A 15,808-nucleotide genomic window follows, 5' to 3' on the forward strand; every position below is an offset into this window, starting at 1 on the left:
TAATGCCTGTGCACACACTGCTAAACTATAGTTTAACAGTGTTTAAGCTAGCATAAGGAGGAAGTGCCTGTGCTGGTTTCCACTATGGGCAGGTGTTTACATCCCTGACCTCATTCACAAACAGCTGGAGCACATAGTAACAAAGTAGTACATTTTCTCTGTGTTCGATCCCTTAAGAAAAATTTAAGTCTTTTGTTGCCAGACCTTAATTGGTCTGGGTATGCTTTGTCTTACAATAAATATGTTTTTTATTCAAATTCAAGTAGATTGAAAGTATGAACTTTAGCTTAATATGCAAAGTGAGACATGATACCATCCCATAGCCATGGAAACATGGGTAGTTCATGTCCATTTAGCCTAATGTTTGCACCATGAAGACATATGATTTCGTTATATATAACAATATATAAATAGTGTGTTTGTGTGGATTTTTTCATATTCCCAAAAGGGTGATTTAATAAGTAGGTGCATATAAAGCAAAACATGCCAAATGAGTGAAATATTGCATTACGTTTATTTCACGATAGGACTTATAACCAATAATAATCTAGCTAGATGGTACCAGTTAAAGTCGAACTAATAAGCGGTAAATATGTGTGTTCAATAGTTAACAACATTGTACATTGTGACATATTTTCATTACAATCGAGGCTACAACATGCCACCCCCGCTCCCCCCCACACACACACAAACAACAACAAGAACAACAAAACCCGAAACAAAACAGTAAAATGGATTTTAACACATTTTACGTCTCATTTAGTGAATGATGTGTTAAAAAAAACAACACGTATTGTTTTGCATCTATAATTTGGCATCCATATAAGCCTGAATACAAGGGAAGCGCGGGGCGGTGTAAATGGTCCCCGCCCTCTCCTGCATCTCATTAAGCGATCTCGCAGCGCGAGGTGAAGTCTCCCCTCGTTCTGCCATACTGAAGCAGGTGTCCAACATGGCGATCACTGGCAACGGCTCTCTCGCTACTTTTCTCTTTTTATTCCTGGTTCCGGCGGCTCTTCACAAAGGTAGGATTAAGACCCTGTGGTGTTTCGTTGGATATACGTATTTTCTGTGGAACTTCATTGGATAAAGGCGAAATAACATTATCGACGTCTAGGGGCAAGTTTTCATGGACGCGGTCTGTTGAGTTTGTGGATGGATGTTATTTGGGAAAAGTGAGACATTTTTAAGACTGACCGAAGTTGGGATATCGTATAAGGCAACCACTAGGATTCCTGAAATATAACCACAAATTGGGGTCTGGTTCCTGGGCTGTTGCCATTTGTCTAAACGGCCATTGCAGATGTTTATGTCGCTCATGCAGCCTCGTATGAATCACTTTGGTCCGCTCACCATTACCGTTCCTCGTCAGCGCTTTGCCTCTTTCTGCACCGTCAACTCCGATGAACGGGAATCACACCGCTTTACGTCGGCTTTGCGTTACTCTCTCGCATATATACGGCGTTGATTTTAATTTATATTTCCTCTCCGTTGTTCTGACCCCGACTCTCCTCAGCGGAGTTACTTTTGTGGTGCGGTGTGTGTGTGTGTGTGTGTGTGTGTGTGTGTGTGTGTGTGTGTGTGTGTGTGTGTGTGTGTGTGTGTGTGTGTGTGTGTGTGTGTGTGGTGAGGACGATGCATGGACCGAGCAGGCTTTCCTCTCCTGGGTCTGCTCTTCTGCTGTAGTCTGGTCAGATAGCGCGGCGATGGGGGAATTAGCAGTTGAATCCAATTTCCTTGTGAATATTGAACTACGTGTCGATTTAGTTTCTTTACTGAACCTGAGATTGGAAAGACTAACTTGATCTTGTAGCCAGTGTGTGGATGTGAAGAAATAACGGTGTTTGGGAACTGAAGCTCTGTGGATATCGTGACCTGTATGGCCAAGCATTACTAGAAAAACGGCTTGGCGACGTTGTTCCACTGTGCCATATAATGGGATCTTAGCGGGATGCGTGACATGCCTACATTTTATTCACTAAAGATCTGATTATTCACAGCCTATGGTATGACTGTTGAATCGCATGTGTGTGTTGCTAAAAAACGGGTCTACATGTTTTACTTTCGCCTTTTGAAGGAACAAAAATGGAGTAAACAAATAGTATTCTGGGCTGGATGCGCACCATCATCACCACGCACATTATCGTATATGGTGTAACTGAGGATGGGGGAGGTACGCTTTAAACAGACTTCTCTAGATCAAATGTGTAAAACAGGACTACTTTATGATTCAAAATAATGGATATACATGTCCAAAGCTGAAGCAATTACCGCGTTTAATAGTATATGTAACGGTTCTATAAAGACGAGGGGATTCCGCTTGGATGTTTTGTTGGAAACTCAAACTACCCTAGACAATGCCGCTCTCCTCTCCCGGAGCTTTTTTGTTTTAAGAATAATATGTAGATTAGATGCGCGTGTTTGTCACAATATGGATTATCCTGCAGACATAATCCGGGGTACGTTTTGTCCATGAAATCGGTGCAGAACAAACATGCTTTTTGCTTCCACCGTGTTTGTGAAATGAATTGGACTACCTTTGATGCGGGGAACTCAGCAGACGAGGTTGTGTTGTTCTTTGAACAGTGGTCGGTGTTGCCCCCTCCTTCTGCATGGTGCACTCGCAACACTGATTTCATACAAAGATTAGGGTACACTGGGAGTCCGTATCAATTATTTACCACAAGCACACAGTGCAGACTTGTATTGTGCTGAGCGCGGCAGGAGTTTTCTTTTTTTAAATTCCATTATAAATTAAGTTACTGCTGTAATGGTAAGGCTTGCAGAGTAATCGGCCACATTGTAGCCCTACACCGATTCAACGTGTACAAGCGCTCCGTATACAATCGATTGGCTATATAAAAGAGTGTCTCACGAATCGCTCAGAGTAGGTTCACTGTGGCAGAAAAAAACATATTTTTCTCTTTAAAAAATGGTTTACTGCACTCAACGTTTCTTACTGTGTGAAATATAGATAAGTCAATTTAAAACATTTATAGAATTGTATTTCTTAGTCTAACAGCCAAAGAATAACAATGAAATTACAATTTCCCTTTGTTATTGAAATACACAATAGTCTTAACATTTTCATAAGTTATCACATATTAGTAACTTGTAATTAATATTGTATTACATTTTTTTTAATGCTTAGATATTTGTAGCTTTAATGCCAGATTGGAAAATGGCTAGCTGTAGGTCTGAAGAACAGTGTGGAGGGACTATATTTTTAGTCAGCAGTTGTCATTTTGAAAATGAGTAGCAGTGATTTTCTAAATTCTAAGTCCCCGCCTCCCGCCTCTCGCCTCTCGCATCCAAACAACCACACCCACACATCATAACCCCCACCCAACCCCCTCCTCTCTTCCGGAGTCGTTGTCCTGTAGACGAGCTAACAGATGACAGGGCCTGGTGTCGCATCTGGCCTCTGTGCACTTAGTGTAATCAAAGACAGACCAAAAGGGCTTAGGGCCCTACTTGTTAGTGAGCTGCCAACTGATTTGATGTCATGTAAGACCCTTAAATCTCCACGGATTGGGGGATGGGAGGGGACATTTTGAAAAGCATATCTATATCTATCTGTCTATCTCTGACCCTGGCATTTTGAAAAGCAAGGTGGTCTTTGGTGTGCCAAGTGGTATTAAGAGGGACTGGAGTAAGTTCAGGTATTGGTTTACAGTATAAATGTTAGAGTAAGGCTTTATGCTGAGGTTAATGCAGCAAGTATTGAGTCTTTTTTTCATTGGCTCAGTTACCAGCTACTGTGATCAGAACCTGTGATCCATACAAAAAGACAGCAATGTTTCCATTGCACATAAATAGTTATGTTGATTCTATGTTGAAGGTGGTGTGTGTGTGTGTGTGTGTGTGTGTGTGTGTGTGTGTGTGTGTGTGTGTGTGTGTGTGTGTGTGTGTGTGTGTGTGTGTGTGTGTCTGTGTGTGTGTGTGTGTGTAGATTTATTTGCCTTAGATAGACTTTATTTGTCATTACACAGTCACCTATACAACGAAATTGAATGCTATAGATCAGTGGTTCTCAAACTTTTTATACCGCGTACCACCTCAGAAAATATTTGTCTCCCCAAGTACCATCATTAGGAACAATGTTATAAAATATAACAAACTACAGTAGCGTAGGCCTGCGGCCCTATTCTGCTACACACAGTTCACGCCGGAGGCACATTTAGTCTTAAAAAATATATTATTTATTGTCAACTGTGGTCAGCTGTACAAATTAGTATTAGTATTAGCACTAGAACAGACAGAGACACACGCGCACACAACAAGTGAGAACATTAAGAATAACAACTGTGTACCAACAACCTGTTTGAAAATGTAAGGCTAAATACAAATAATATTGAAAGTTGGCCAGCCCGCTCATAACTGAACTTCCGTAAGCCTCATGAGACGGGCGCGCCTGCCTCTGCAAACACAGTCCTGCGATGTTTGGATACATTGAGGACAGCTTCAGTCTCAGGTGTGGCTTTTGTTTTTATGATGGAAAGTGAAGACAAGACTTTCTCACACTGATGTGATGTGGTCAGCTGATATTGAAACAAAAATATTACAGGAAAGGCAAAACTTATTTTAAACTCCATTTTTAATGATCTATTGGTTAACGTATTTCCATTTGTCCTAGTATTTTGATATTATTATGTGTTATTGTTGTTGTTGTTGTTGTCTGTATGTATGTAGTAATGAATGATTTTTTGGAAACTCTTTTGCATACCACGTACCACCAGTGGTACGTGTACCATAGTTTGAGAACCGCTGCTATAGATTAAAAAACTTAGAAAAACTGAGAAAAATTTTCACTTGGAGTTTCCCAGATACAAAGTCACAAACACGGTTCTGTATGTGCTGCAGATATCAACATGAAAAGCAACTATCATGATGGTTGGGAAAAGCCTGAACTCTGAAACAGCAGTCACACAATCAAGACCCGTTTTCTCTGGCTCATTTGCGAAGTGTCTCTCCAAAGGCCCAAATGGAGATGCAGACAACAGCTTGCTCCTACACTGCACGCAATTTTGAGTGGTGGTACAAATGGGGAGATGATTCGACATAGCCTCTTTTTGCTGCAGCTGATTTTCTGATAATTTCTCTTCCTCTGCTATTTGCCTTGATGAAACACACTTTAATTTAGCTATAAGTGTAATTACACACTGTGTCCACCCTCTAAACATTGGGTGGAGTGGTTTGTGTGGTGGGAGAGCCAAACCAGAGAGCCACAGTGGCCCATTCTCCGAGAGGGCAAACCTTTTCTCCTTTGTGATGTTGTAGTAAGCATGTCAAAATGCATGCATTAAGAAAATCAATTCAGTTCACCACCTGGGTTCTTGTGAAACAGTTCATAGATGCGGTCGTATTCTGTCTGTTCAGCCAGAGGTAAATAAGTGTAAAAGGGAAGGTTTATTATTGGCGGTGCTGCTCTTCAATAATCAACAGCCCACATACAATATAGGACATGCTGGGATTTGATGTCAGACATCCTCGGACATCACATAAAGGCGAGGCTGTAATGGAAAGCAGATTCATATTTTGAGAGCAGATGTTGGTACCGTTTGTTTATGCATCTGTTATTTTCTACCCAATGTTATTTTTCCAGAATTATTGGAATATTGTGTGGATTAATATGTTGTACGGTGTTTAAACTCAAATTAAACAAGTTGTGCAAACACCAAGCTTAGAGCTTTAGAAATGGGTGCCTAATAAAGGGGTCAGACAATGTGAATGGAGGTTTGGTAATTTGAAATGGTTCATTGGTGTCGGTCCACTATCGCTGGATTGCCTGTGTATTATCATTTGTGTGCTTATCATTTGTAAAACAATATGATTGTATCATTGTGTCCAACTGCGTAAACTTTGCATTCAAAGCTATAAGTCCAACTGTATTCCTCTGCAAGGAAATTAGCTGCCGGGAGCTCAGTGGCTGAGTAGGCACCAGATGTAAAAATTTTCAAATAGCAGTGTTTTCCATTAATTTCCTAGTCTATGGTGGCCCACCATTGTCCTGTTTGACCCAGCATAGTTTTATAATGAACTGAAAATATTTAAAATATATTTTTACAAATGTTTTCACTTACACGTCTGTGTTTCCAACACGGTCTTAAGACCTGCGGAGGTAAGGCATATTATGGTCCTTTTACATCAGTCACATAACGAATAAAGGACATTGCGTCAACAATAGACTGCTATCAAGATAAATGATCAACACATATAACAGATAGTGATAATTATACATCAATGAATGTTGTTTCCCACTATGGTTGCAATTAGAGCACTGTGTGTGATTTACTGCATGTCGGAGTGAACAAAAAATGGTTTGCTGCTGCAGATGTTAAAATGGCTGAATTTTTTTTTTAAATCAAAGTTGTTCAGGGCTGCAAGTCCCATCCCAAAGTTCATGTTCTGTTTACTACCCCCCAGCAGGGACCTTTTCAATAGTGTCCAGCTGCAGACCTCCAGCCTTAGTGGGTTAATTTGGAAAGCACTTTATTACGCTTTCTTATCAATAAATAATGAAAACAAAACAAAACTTAAAAGAAATAAGAAATATATGGTCAAATTCAAAGGTCTGATATAAAAAAGTCTTACAATTCATAAACTAAATGATAAAACAAGGTCTCTTCTTGCATATGAAAGTCACTTCTCAACAGGAGATAATATACATGCCTAATTAAGATGTATGTTTAAATGCCGCAGTATTATATATAAGCAGACGTGTGGAACTATGAGGCAAGCTATCGAAGCCTGATGGTGTCGTCCCTTCTGGCGTAAACAATTTCAGACGTCACTTGCCTCTCCAAGGTGGGGACCAGAAAGAGTTTGACGGTGGAGGTGGCCTGAGGTTGGAGGTCTGCAGCTAGACCCTTTTGGGGGGGTAAAATAATGGAATTTAATTGAGTTCCTGGTTCCTGCGGTAGTTCCTGGGTAAAGTGTTGTTGGGATTGAGTAGATATTCTTTGCTGTGTTATCACCATTCAGATCTATACAATTAGTTAATTATTCAATTGTTTACTAGAGCAGTAATTCATTTACAACAGCACAAATTCCCTCATACATCTAGCCTCTTAATTCTACTCTCAAAGTGCAATAGATTGATGCATTTTACTCTTCCAGGGTAGCATACCCCCGGACCCCCCGAGAGGGTCGGAGGCCCACACACCATTGTCTCAAAATAGCCATTGGGAAACACTGAATAGTCCCTAAATGTAATATCACCAAACCAAACTCTGATCAATCATAGCTTACAATTAAGGTTTCAGTAAATGGTTGTCAATTGTTAGGCTTTCCAAATAATTTCTGTCCAACGTAGCTGTTGACTTAAACGTTGATTCAGACATCCAGCCATGCTGCGCATAAGCAAACAGCCACGCCCTAGCAGACCTGCTGCAAGAATCTCACAATTCTCTATGCCTTTTGTTGAGCTATGTTTTCAAGTGGTATTGGCCTACCTATTTTTATTATTTGAAAATAACTATTGAAAATCCAATTTGCTGAATATCCTCAAATGATGAATAGGCATTGTTGTTTCATTCATTCACTGCCAGGCAAGTTTAAAATCAATGCTTTTCAATAACTCCTGCAATTTTCATACCCATACTATGAAATCTACTATCATCTGCAGGGCAGGCATAGGAAGCCATTGGCTACCCTGCAATCACTTAACAGACCAGGGGCACATGCTCATAGGGACTGAAATTTGTGGATTCAACTCAAACCACATGATTGATCTTGTCGTGGTTCTCTGGTCCTTTTAGACATTTCGAGCCGATGTGTGTTTGGTTTAGCCTTTCATTCATCATCATAATATTATTGGTGTCTTTTGAATATTGCAGAGAAGGCACAGCTTTCCCTGAAAGCATGTCTCCAGCTCCAGCTTTGGTTAAATATACATTTCTTGTATTTCTCTCTGTAGTTCTGCCCAACGTTGTTAGGATATGGAGTTTTTTTTATTTAAACAGTTGGCTGCCGCAATTCAGCTAAGTTGGAAAGCATTATGGATGTTATTGACATGGCATCCCTACATCTGATCCATTAGAAACTATCCAATTAACCAGACGTCCATTTTCTGCTGAAAAAGACCAAAGATTAATGGGCCTTAAACTGGACGCGGAAATAAGAATTAAGATCAAGTAAATGGTTATGGTTAAATGGATATTATGTCTCTGAATTGGTACATGAATTACATGTTTCTTAATTGGTCAAACAAAGTAACATTTTGTTTTGTATGAAACCGCTCAGTGTACTACATCTCTAATCCCACACAATATAAGTCACAAAAATGTATCTGAACTGATATGTTTTATCCAGCGACCCTGATCATCTTATTAGCTGGGAAGCGAAAGAATGATCAAGACTCAATACTTGTGTGAGGACATCCTGGTACAAAAACACACAGGAATCGTGTAAATGTTAGCTTCAGAGCATCTGGTTAGCGTTTGGAGAGAAAAAGTGTTGACGTCACTAGGGCTGAACCCGAAAATTTGAATATGCTGATATTCATTCATTAGTAAGGTATTTGGATCTCAATTCAGTATTTGGATTTGGTCTTTTTGTTTCGATTTTGTTTCGATTTTAAAATTATTAACAAATTTGGGGACTGTGGGTAGAATGCTAGGTTACGTTTCGTCTGAATATCATGGGGATAAAATACATATTTAAGGCATATATGGCAGCTGTCTTCAAAATAGAGTTAGGGTTAGGGTTGCCAAATATGGGATGTTAGTTTTATTAGTTTTGGATATTCAAACATTAATAAAATATTCTGGTTGCGCTATGACAGCTGTTGTCCAGTGGAGAGCAAGCCATTAACCCCCCGGCCATCTATGCTTTAATCGTTTTAAAAGGGTTTTAATAATTTAGGTATTTCGCAGCTATTTCAAAGTTCAAAGAAGTTCAAAAGACACCAAAAAGCTAAACCAACTAACAATGTGTTTTTTAATAACAATGAATATTACAGGTAGCGATTTTCCTTTTATGGCGATCCCTCCCCCAAGTCGAACTCGAAATGATGAGTGGATCCTGAAGTCACTGACGTGATATTGTTTTGCGTCTTCTATTTTTTACTTTAGAAAACGATCAGTTAATAAAAACTTGATTCTGCAGCAGTGGTCTCCGCCTATTCTTCACTGAATATTCAGATACAGCATTTGTTACCTAATCTAAAGCTTGAAATTATGTATTCAGGCCAGCCCTTGCCTTCACTTATGGCACATTTCCACTGCAGGGTAGGGTTGGGCGATGTCGATGGATGATGTCATCGTCGGCAGGGGGGGGGGGGGGCATAAAGAAAAAAAAAAGTAGCTTCCACTTAAGAAGAGTTGAAACAATGGCATTGGTTTATAAAAAGGGTAGGCCTACTACTTCGCTTTTATGGCAATTTTTTGGATTTAGACCTGATGAGAGTGGACAGCCAAGGGACACGACTGACATTGTGGGCAAAATCTGCTCATGTGTGATCCGCGCAAGAGACGGGCAGACGACCGATCTACATGACCACTTTATGCGCCTCGCAGAAGTTAATAGAAATGATGATGAACAAAATATCACAGAGCATAGAGCAGGATTGTGAACGTTTACAATGTCTCATGTCAATTTACAATCTGCAAATTGTGTCTCCATTGGCCGACTTTCTTTTTTTAGTTAGGATATTGATGCTGCGTGCCTCCTATTTGCAACGGAATTTGTTTAAGATATAAAACCATTTAATTGAACACACACGCACTAAAACAGATATTTTCGTTTTTTTAATAAATATTTGAAAATGAAAATTCTACAGGATCTCACTCTGCACAACCCAGTCAGTAAAAAAGTGAACGGTCTCGGTCACGTACGCCTCCGTAGTCAACACTGTCCAAGCATCGGTGGTAATGGCAACTTTCTCCGTTAAGGACAGGATTTCATGGAGCGAGGCTGCTGCTTCGCTGTACATTTTCTCCAGCCGCACAGTCATAGTTTGACGACATGGCACTGTGTAATCTGCCTCAAGAAATGCGATCAGATCACGGTAGTCATGTTGCTGGCATAGGCTACCGTATTTAAAATAGCATGCATATGCATTAGTTATATTCTTAATTTAATTTAGGTTAACTATAGAACATACTAGGAGGATTAGTGTGTGTCTGACGGGGGTGGGGGGTGGCATCACGATGGTGGCTCTCCATCGTGATGTCGGTCAGCCTACCGCAGGATGTGGGTCGGTTCAGTCTGCAAAGGTGCGGCACAGGTCACGTTTCCACTGCCAAAAGTGGGAGTGACCCGGACTGAGCCGTATTGAGCCGTTCTCATCTCGCAGTACTCCTCCGTTGAGGTACTGAGACGCCTGAAAGGGTCCCGGCAAGTTTGAGCTAAAAGTTTGCCGTCCTTCTTGGACGTCCTACATGAGCTGGGCTATACCGCACCCTCACTACTGAGCTGAGGCGTGCTGGGTCTGAAGCGTACCCGCCAGTGGAAATGCGCCATTACGCTACTTTGAGTTTGTCAAGTCGAGCAGCAAGCAAGCACTGCGTTATATTGGAGATTGTGTTAAAACGATGCGCGTTATAATGGTGGTAGAGTGTGTTGTTGGCTCCCAACGCCTGTGAGTACTCCTGACTGGTAACAGTCAACTAAATACTAGTAATTGTTTGATGTTAATACAATCAACAAATCAAGATACACAATAAAGAATAACCATTATTTACTGTAAACTAGGGATGTTACGATACCAGACATTTAGTAGTCAATACCAATACCAGTGAAATTCCACGATTCTCGATACCCAATTCGATACCACGGTAAAAAACAAAAACTTGATCCATGCATATGAATTCACTTCATGTGAGTTTTTGTCATATTTTATGTGCCTCTGAAAAGCTTCTGTTATGGATGGCTGTGTATGTGTTTGCTGACTTTGTGCCTGTCTCTCCTGGTTGACATCCTCCTCTGGCTGATACTGTGAAAGGAAATTTATGAAATTTTAGTTATCTGGTATAGCTCAATGTAGTGCTTGGCGGTATGACCAAAAATTGATATTACAGTATTTTATTTTATTATATTCTAACCCTAACCCTAACGGTTTCTCGGTATATGACGGTATTTTTTTTTTCATGCATAATCAAGTGTTCACATCCTGGGTACCTACGGTACTGTAGAAAAATAGTAGTAGAAAAAGAGTACCGTCACATTTTTAGAATTGTTGCATCGACTTGGTCCCGAAGTATCGGTTCTCTTGACATCCCTAGTGTAAACTTCTAATATAATAACCACTATTCAACATGGCCTACTTTGATTGATCGATATTCTGTGTGTTGATAGTTGTATTACTGCTGGCTGTGCAACAAATTGCCCCTCTGGGATAAGAAAGATTCGGACCTTACCGTACTTAGAAATGAATGTGATGTGGATATCAAAAACTCTCTTATGCCACTTTTCCACCGACAGTACCAGCTCACCACGACTTAGTGCGGCACGACTTGGTTTGGTTCCAGGCACATCGCGTTTCCATCTAAAAAAGTACCTATTCAACGTGGGCGGGTCACAGAGAAGAACCTCTCCAAAGTGGGCGTATCGTCATTAGGTTTTAATCCCGGAGGACGGGATTCCCGGGAAATCTAATCAAGACTATTTCCTGATTCCTGGGAAAAGTTATGATGGGAAATAAAATAAAATAAAAAACACAATAACTGCCCGTCTATTGTTATATGGTAACGTTGATGGAGGCGAAAATCAAGCCCTGGGAAAGGAACGACAAAAAAACTAAACAGCGAGACGCTGATCCGTATCCCCCTCAGGAGCGGGTCTGTGGACTCCAGCCACGCCGAACACACACAACCACACCGGACACACACAACCACGCCCGACACACACAACCACGCGCAGCCTAACTCTAGCCCTGGGAAAGGAGTGACACACAGGGTGAAACACTGATCCGTGTCCCCCTCGGGAGCGGGTCCGTGGACTCAAACCACGCCGGACACAACTTAACTTCGAGTGATTATTCCCGTTTGCAGCCGCTGGCCAATCAGTTGCCAGCAGCCTGTTCACGTCATACAAAAGTACCTGCTCAGCTCGCTTGGAACCTCGACAGAGGTGCTACTAAAAAAGGTACCAGGTACCAGGTACTTTTTTAGGCAATGGAAACTCAAAAAAAGGTGGGCCAAGTTGAGGCGAGTCGAGGCTAGTTGAGCTGGTACTGTCGGTGGAAAAGGGGCATTACAAACTGCCATTAATACTTATTAGGCTACTAATTACATAATAAATAAAGTAAAATTTGTAAAATTAATAAATACATGTTTTTACTTAATTTTGCTCAATCGTGTCATTCTTTTAGCTTGTGAATATCCCCAAATTATTCCAAAACTAATAATTCAGACATTAGCCTTTATGCCACCGGACTCCCCCAGGAGGTCTGGGTACCCCCCCAGCTTTGAAGTGTGTTGTATTTGCTGGGCTCCACATGGCTGACACATTAATACCTTCCAGACTAAAAATGTTCAACAAAAGTTGAAGGAGCAGTTAATCCACAAAGATATTTGGGAAGGATGAAGGAGTTAAAACTAGCAAACTTGCTATTTGCTGTATTGATTTGAAGCCTGGCTCTGCAAATCTGACATGGCCTTCAGTTCTTCTTCGTTCTAAGATTGGACACGGACTGATAATTTTTTTTACCGTAAGAAGCAGTAAAATAGTATACAAATATAAAAATTTATAAAAAAACGTATACTGCTAAATTGGACTTGTTTTTGGCTTCAGGCATTTGCAAACTCTGACCTCTTCTGAAATGTATTGACAATTGCTTGTTTCAGAAGAAAAAAAGGGCTTCTTAGTCCATTATTTTCGTGGGTGGGAGGGACAAATGCAGACTGATGTATTTAATTTTTGAGAGACAGACAAAAAAAGTATGATGGCATATCATCTAAATGCGGCATAGGTAATTTTCTCTCATGTTGTCTGTGATGCTCCGGACTCAGACCAAGAGTGGACCCCCATCAATTGGTAATAGAGTTGGTTGAATTTCAGTCTACAAGATATTCTTTGGTTGACTACAGCCCTAGAAGCTATTAATTAACTACCATCATCATGTCATCAGGTCATGTCACAAACATGGCATCAATTTATTGTGTTTCAAACTAGAAAATGGACAATCCATCTGAAATATTAAATGGCATTGCTGTTGGAATACAAAAATCTTATTTTAACATATTGTCCCCCCCCCTTATTTTCACACCTCTCTATCTTTGCTGCATTAATGAAACAGCTATACTTCATATTTTGTTTTCTATATAGGCTTGTATTTTATCCAAACTAGATCAATTGCCCTTTGTCTAATAAATAATGTATAATTATACATTTCTACATAGTGCTTGTCTAGGTTATAACTTTGCCCGTCCCAATTTACATCAGCATTGGTGTGTTCTAGATTTGGCAATACTGAATTTGACCCTGACCTTGATGAAACAGGAAATCACAATTTAGCAACTTTTGTGTTTTCTGGGTTAGTTTCTGTTTATATGCCAACATACTCCCTGGATGATAATGATGCCTTAATAACTAAAGTACTATATATATTTTTTAGGATATAAAAATAAATGCAGCTAAGTCCATTTTATTTGTATTGTGTCAAATCAGTGCTGTGGTAGGATTTTAATGAAATGTACAGATTGATCACAATGTCATACTTGACCACTGCTTAAGTTACCAGTTATTAAATTAATTACATAGTACATTATTGATATCTTCATTAAATGATTGGCCATTAAGAGATAACTGGTCAAGGGTTAGTGTTTCGCTTCGGCCTGTAATTGGTTTTGAGGTTTTAGAGCCAGACTTTTAAGTACACTGTTCTTACGGGCTTATAGATGCCACACTACCACATTGTGCAAGAATTACATGTGTAATATGGCTTATTGTTTAAAAAAGAAGACAAAATTGCCACCATAAAAGAGCGTGTGATCATTCTAAATAAAATATTCCTGGTTCAAGAAGAGGTGTTCTAGTAAACATAGCAAAAGAAGGTACACCAGACAGCAAAAACATCATCCATAAACCCCAGAATGTTATCTCTTCAGTCTTCCATTCATTCTTTCTTGTCGAGTGTGAGAAAGTGTGCCTGTCTGTGTGTGATTTCAAACAAAAATGTTCCACTGCCAGAATACTGAGGAGTTTAGTTACCATGTCATTCTTCCGCCCATTTTATCAGTTGAATGTTTACAAAGAAGAATGGTTCAGGTCACTGCAAAGAAGAAATGTTGAGATTAGTGGAGTATGACTGCAGTGTAAGCAGTGCTGCAGATACAGTGATGGCTCACACCAAAAGAAAAAAAAGGCTTCCGCCATTTTTTAAGTTGAATTCAATGTAGTCTAACAGCTAATTGTTGTTATTAGCAAAACAACAATTTGGCGGTAACTGTAAAATATATTGTCAGTTAGGGTCAAATACGGCAATTACAGCAATTTTTTTTTCTGTAATTATTCCAATTACGTATGTAGACCTATTACATCAAGTAATAACGCCCATGATTACCGTACCCTTTCAAAGTTAAGTATTGACTAGTTAGCACTGAGTAGGTTCTGGCGGATGGAGATATCCCCAAGCCACCGATGGACAGGCTAAGCAGCATACATTTGGGTATGAGATGGTGTTGGTTTCAGTGTCCACATGGTGAAGACTTCCTATAGATGGCTTTGAGCTTGTGCCAACATATAATTAACCAAGGATTAGAAACAGGCATTGTGTTCTCTGCCAGATTTAATGAGCAGCTTAAATTGGTTTTCAAAACCGCTTCGGTTATTGAAATTAAATCGGCATGGACATTTTCTTTGGGTGTCTTTTGTAATCATTACAATATACTATTCAGACATAGATGTTCTTGAAAAGGTTTCACCCAATTATTCCAACTTGGGCTTACTTAAATCATTCTATTCTAAATATAAGGAGGTTTGTCATCCACAGCCATAATATCATAGAAATGCATGTGGAATCAATAATATTTTCCACAATACTCAGTACTTGGAGTGAGAGTCGAGAGCCAGAAGGCTGTAGCAGAAAAGCCTATTGAATTGTGTGTGGGTAGTACTGTATCATCTCACTGTCTTGGTTTGGGTCAGGTGCAGCTGACATAGAACTCAACAATGTAAATGCTCTTTGTGCCCCACTTCTCACAATGGGAATGAGCTCACATCCCTTAAATAGGCCCTACAATTGCCCTATATCATTTCATGGGTTAAAAGGCTTTAAGGGTATGGGGTGGTGTGAAAGCCATTTAGTTTCAAAACTTTTTCAGGTTTCATGCAGTGAAATAATACAATGTATATCATTGAGCATGATACATTAACTAAACTTTAGGTCTATTTTGAGTGAATCAGGAACAGTAATTGAACCAATTAATGACAATGGGAGTGCATTTTCTCAATGTGTGATTATTGCTAATTAACCTTGTTGGGGATTGTTTGTGAATACGCCGATGCCATTAAAAGATTGACTGACTAAATAATGAAATGCATTTCTCCCTGTTGACTACAGTGGGGGAGAGCAAATTGCTTTAGGCCAGTGGGGAATCATTCAGTGCATGAGCTTTAGTTGGAGCAAGCCAAGTTATGCAGCATATTTATATCATATTTGACATTACAGCTGACTGTACAGTCGACAACAAGCTAGTTTATAATAACACGAGGAACAGCTTTTGTCTTGGCAAATATATCTTTTTTAAGTTTGGTGTACAAATCAGACCCTGAGGAATGGGAGGCCGCATGTCCTGGCTTACCATTGAGGATAATCATTAAGGCAGGCCTGTAATTTCCCCCCCAAAATCAGCCAGAGCAGCAG

General features: G+C 39.9%; 1 protein-coding gene across 3 annotated transcripts in view; it reads left to right on the top strand.

The window, feature by feature from the left end:
* The first annotated feature begins 940 nt into the window (after positions 1–940).
* The window catches only part of cadm1a (cell adhesion molecule 1a), a 252,300-nt gene continuing 237,432 nt past the window's right edge, over positions 941–15,808 (top strand). For 2 of the 3 annotated variants that reach the window (XM_084474647.1, XM_084474649.1), the window contains exon 1: positions 941–1,025. In XM_084474647.1, the coding sequence (XP_084330773.1) occupies positions 953–1,025 (73 nt within the window). In that variant the 5' untranslated portion in view covers positions 941–952. The remainder of the gene's footprint in view (positions 1,026–15,808) is intronic. The other variant, XM_084474648.1, reaches the window with a different exon arrangement.

Source organism: Micromesistius poutassou (assembly GCF_964030765.1).
Source record: "Micromesistius poutassou genome assembly, chromosome: 10".
Lineage (NCBI taxonomy): Eukaryota > Metazoa > Chordata > Actinopteri > Gadiformes > Gadidae > Micromesistius > Micromesistius poutassou.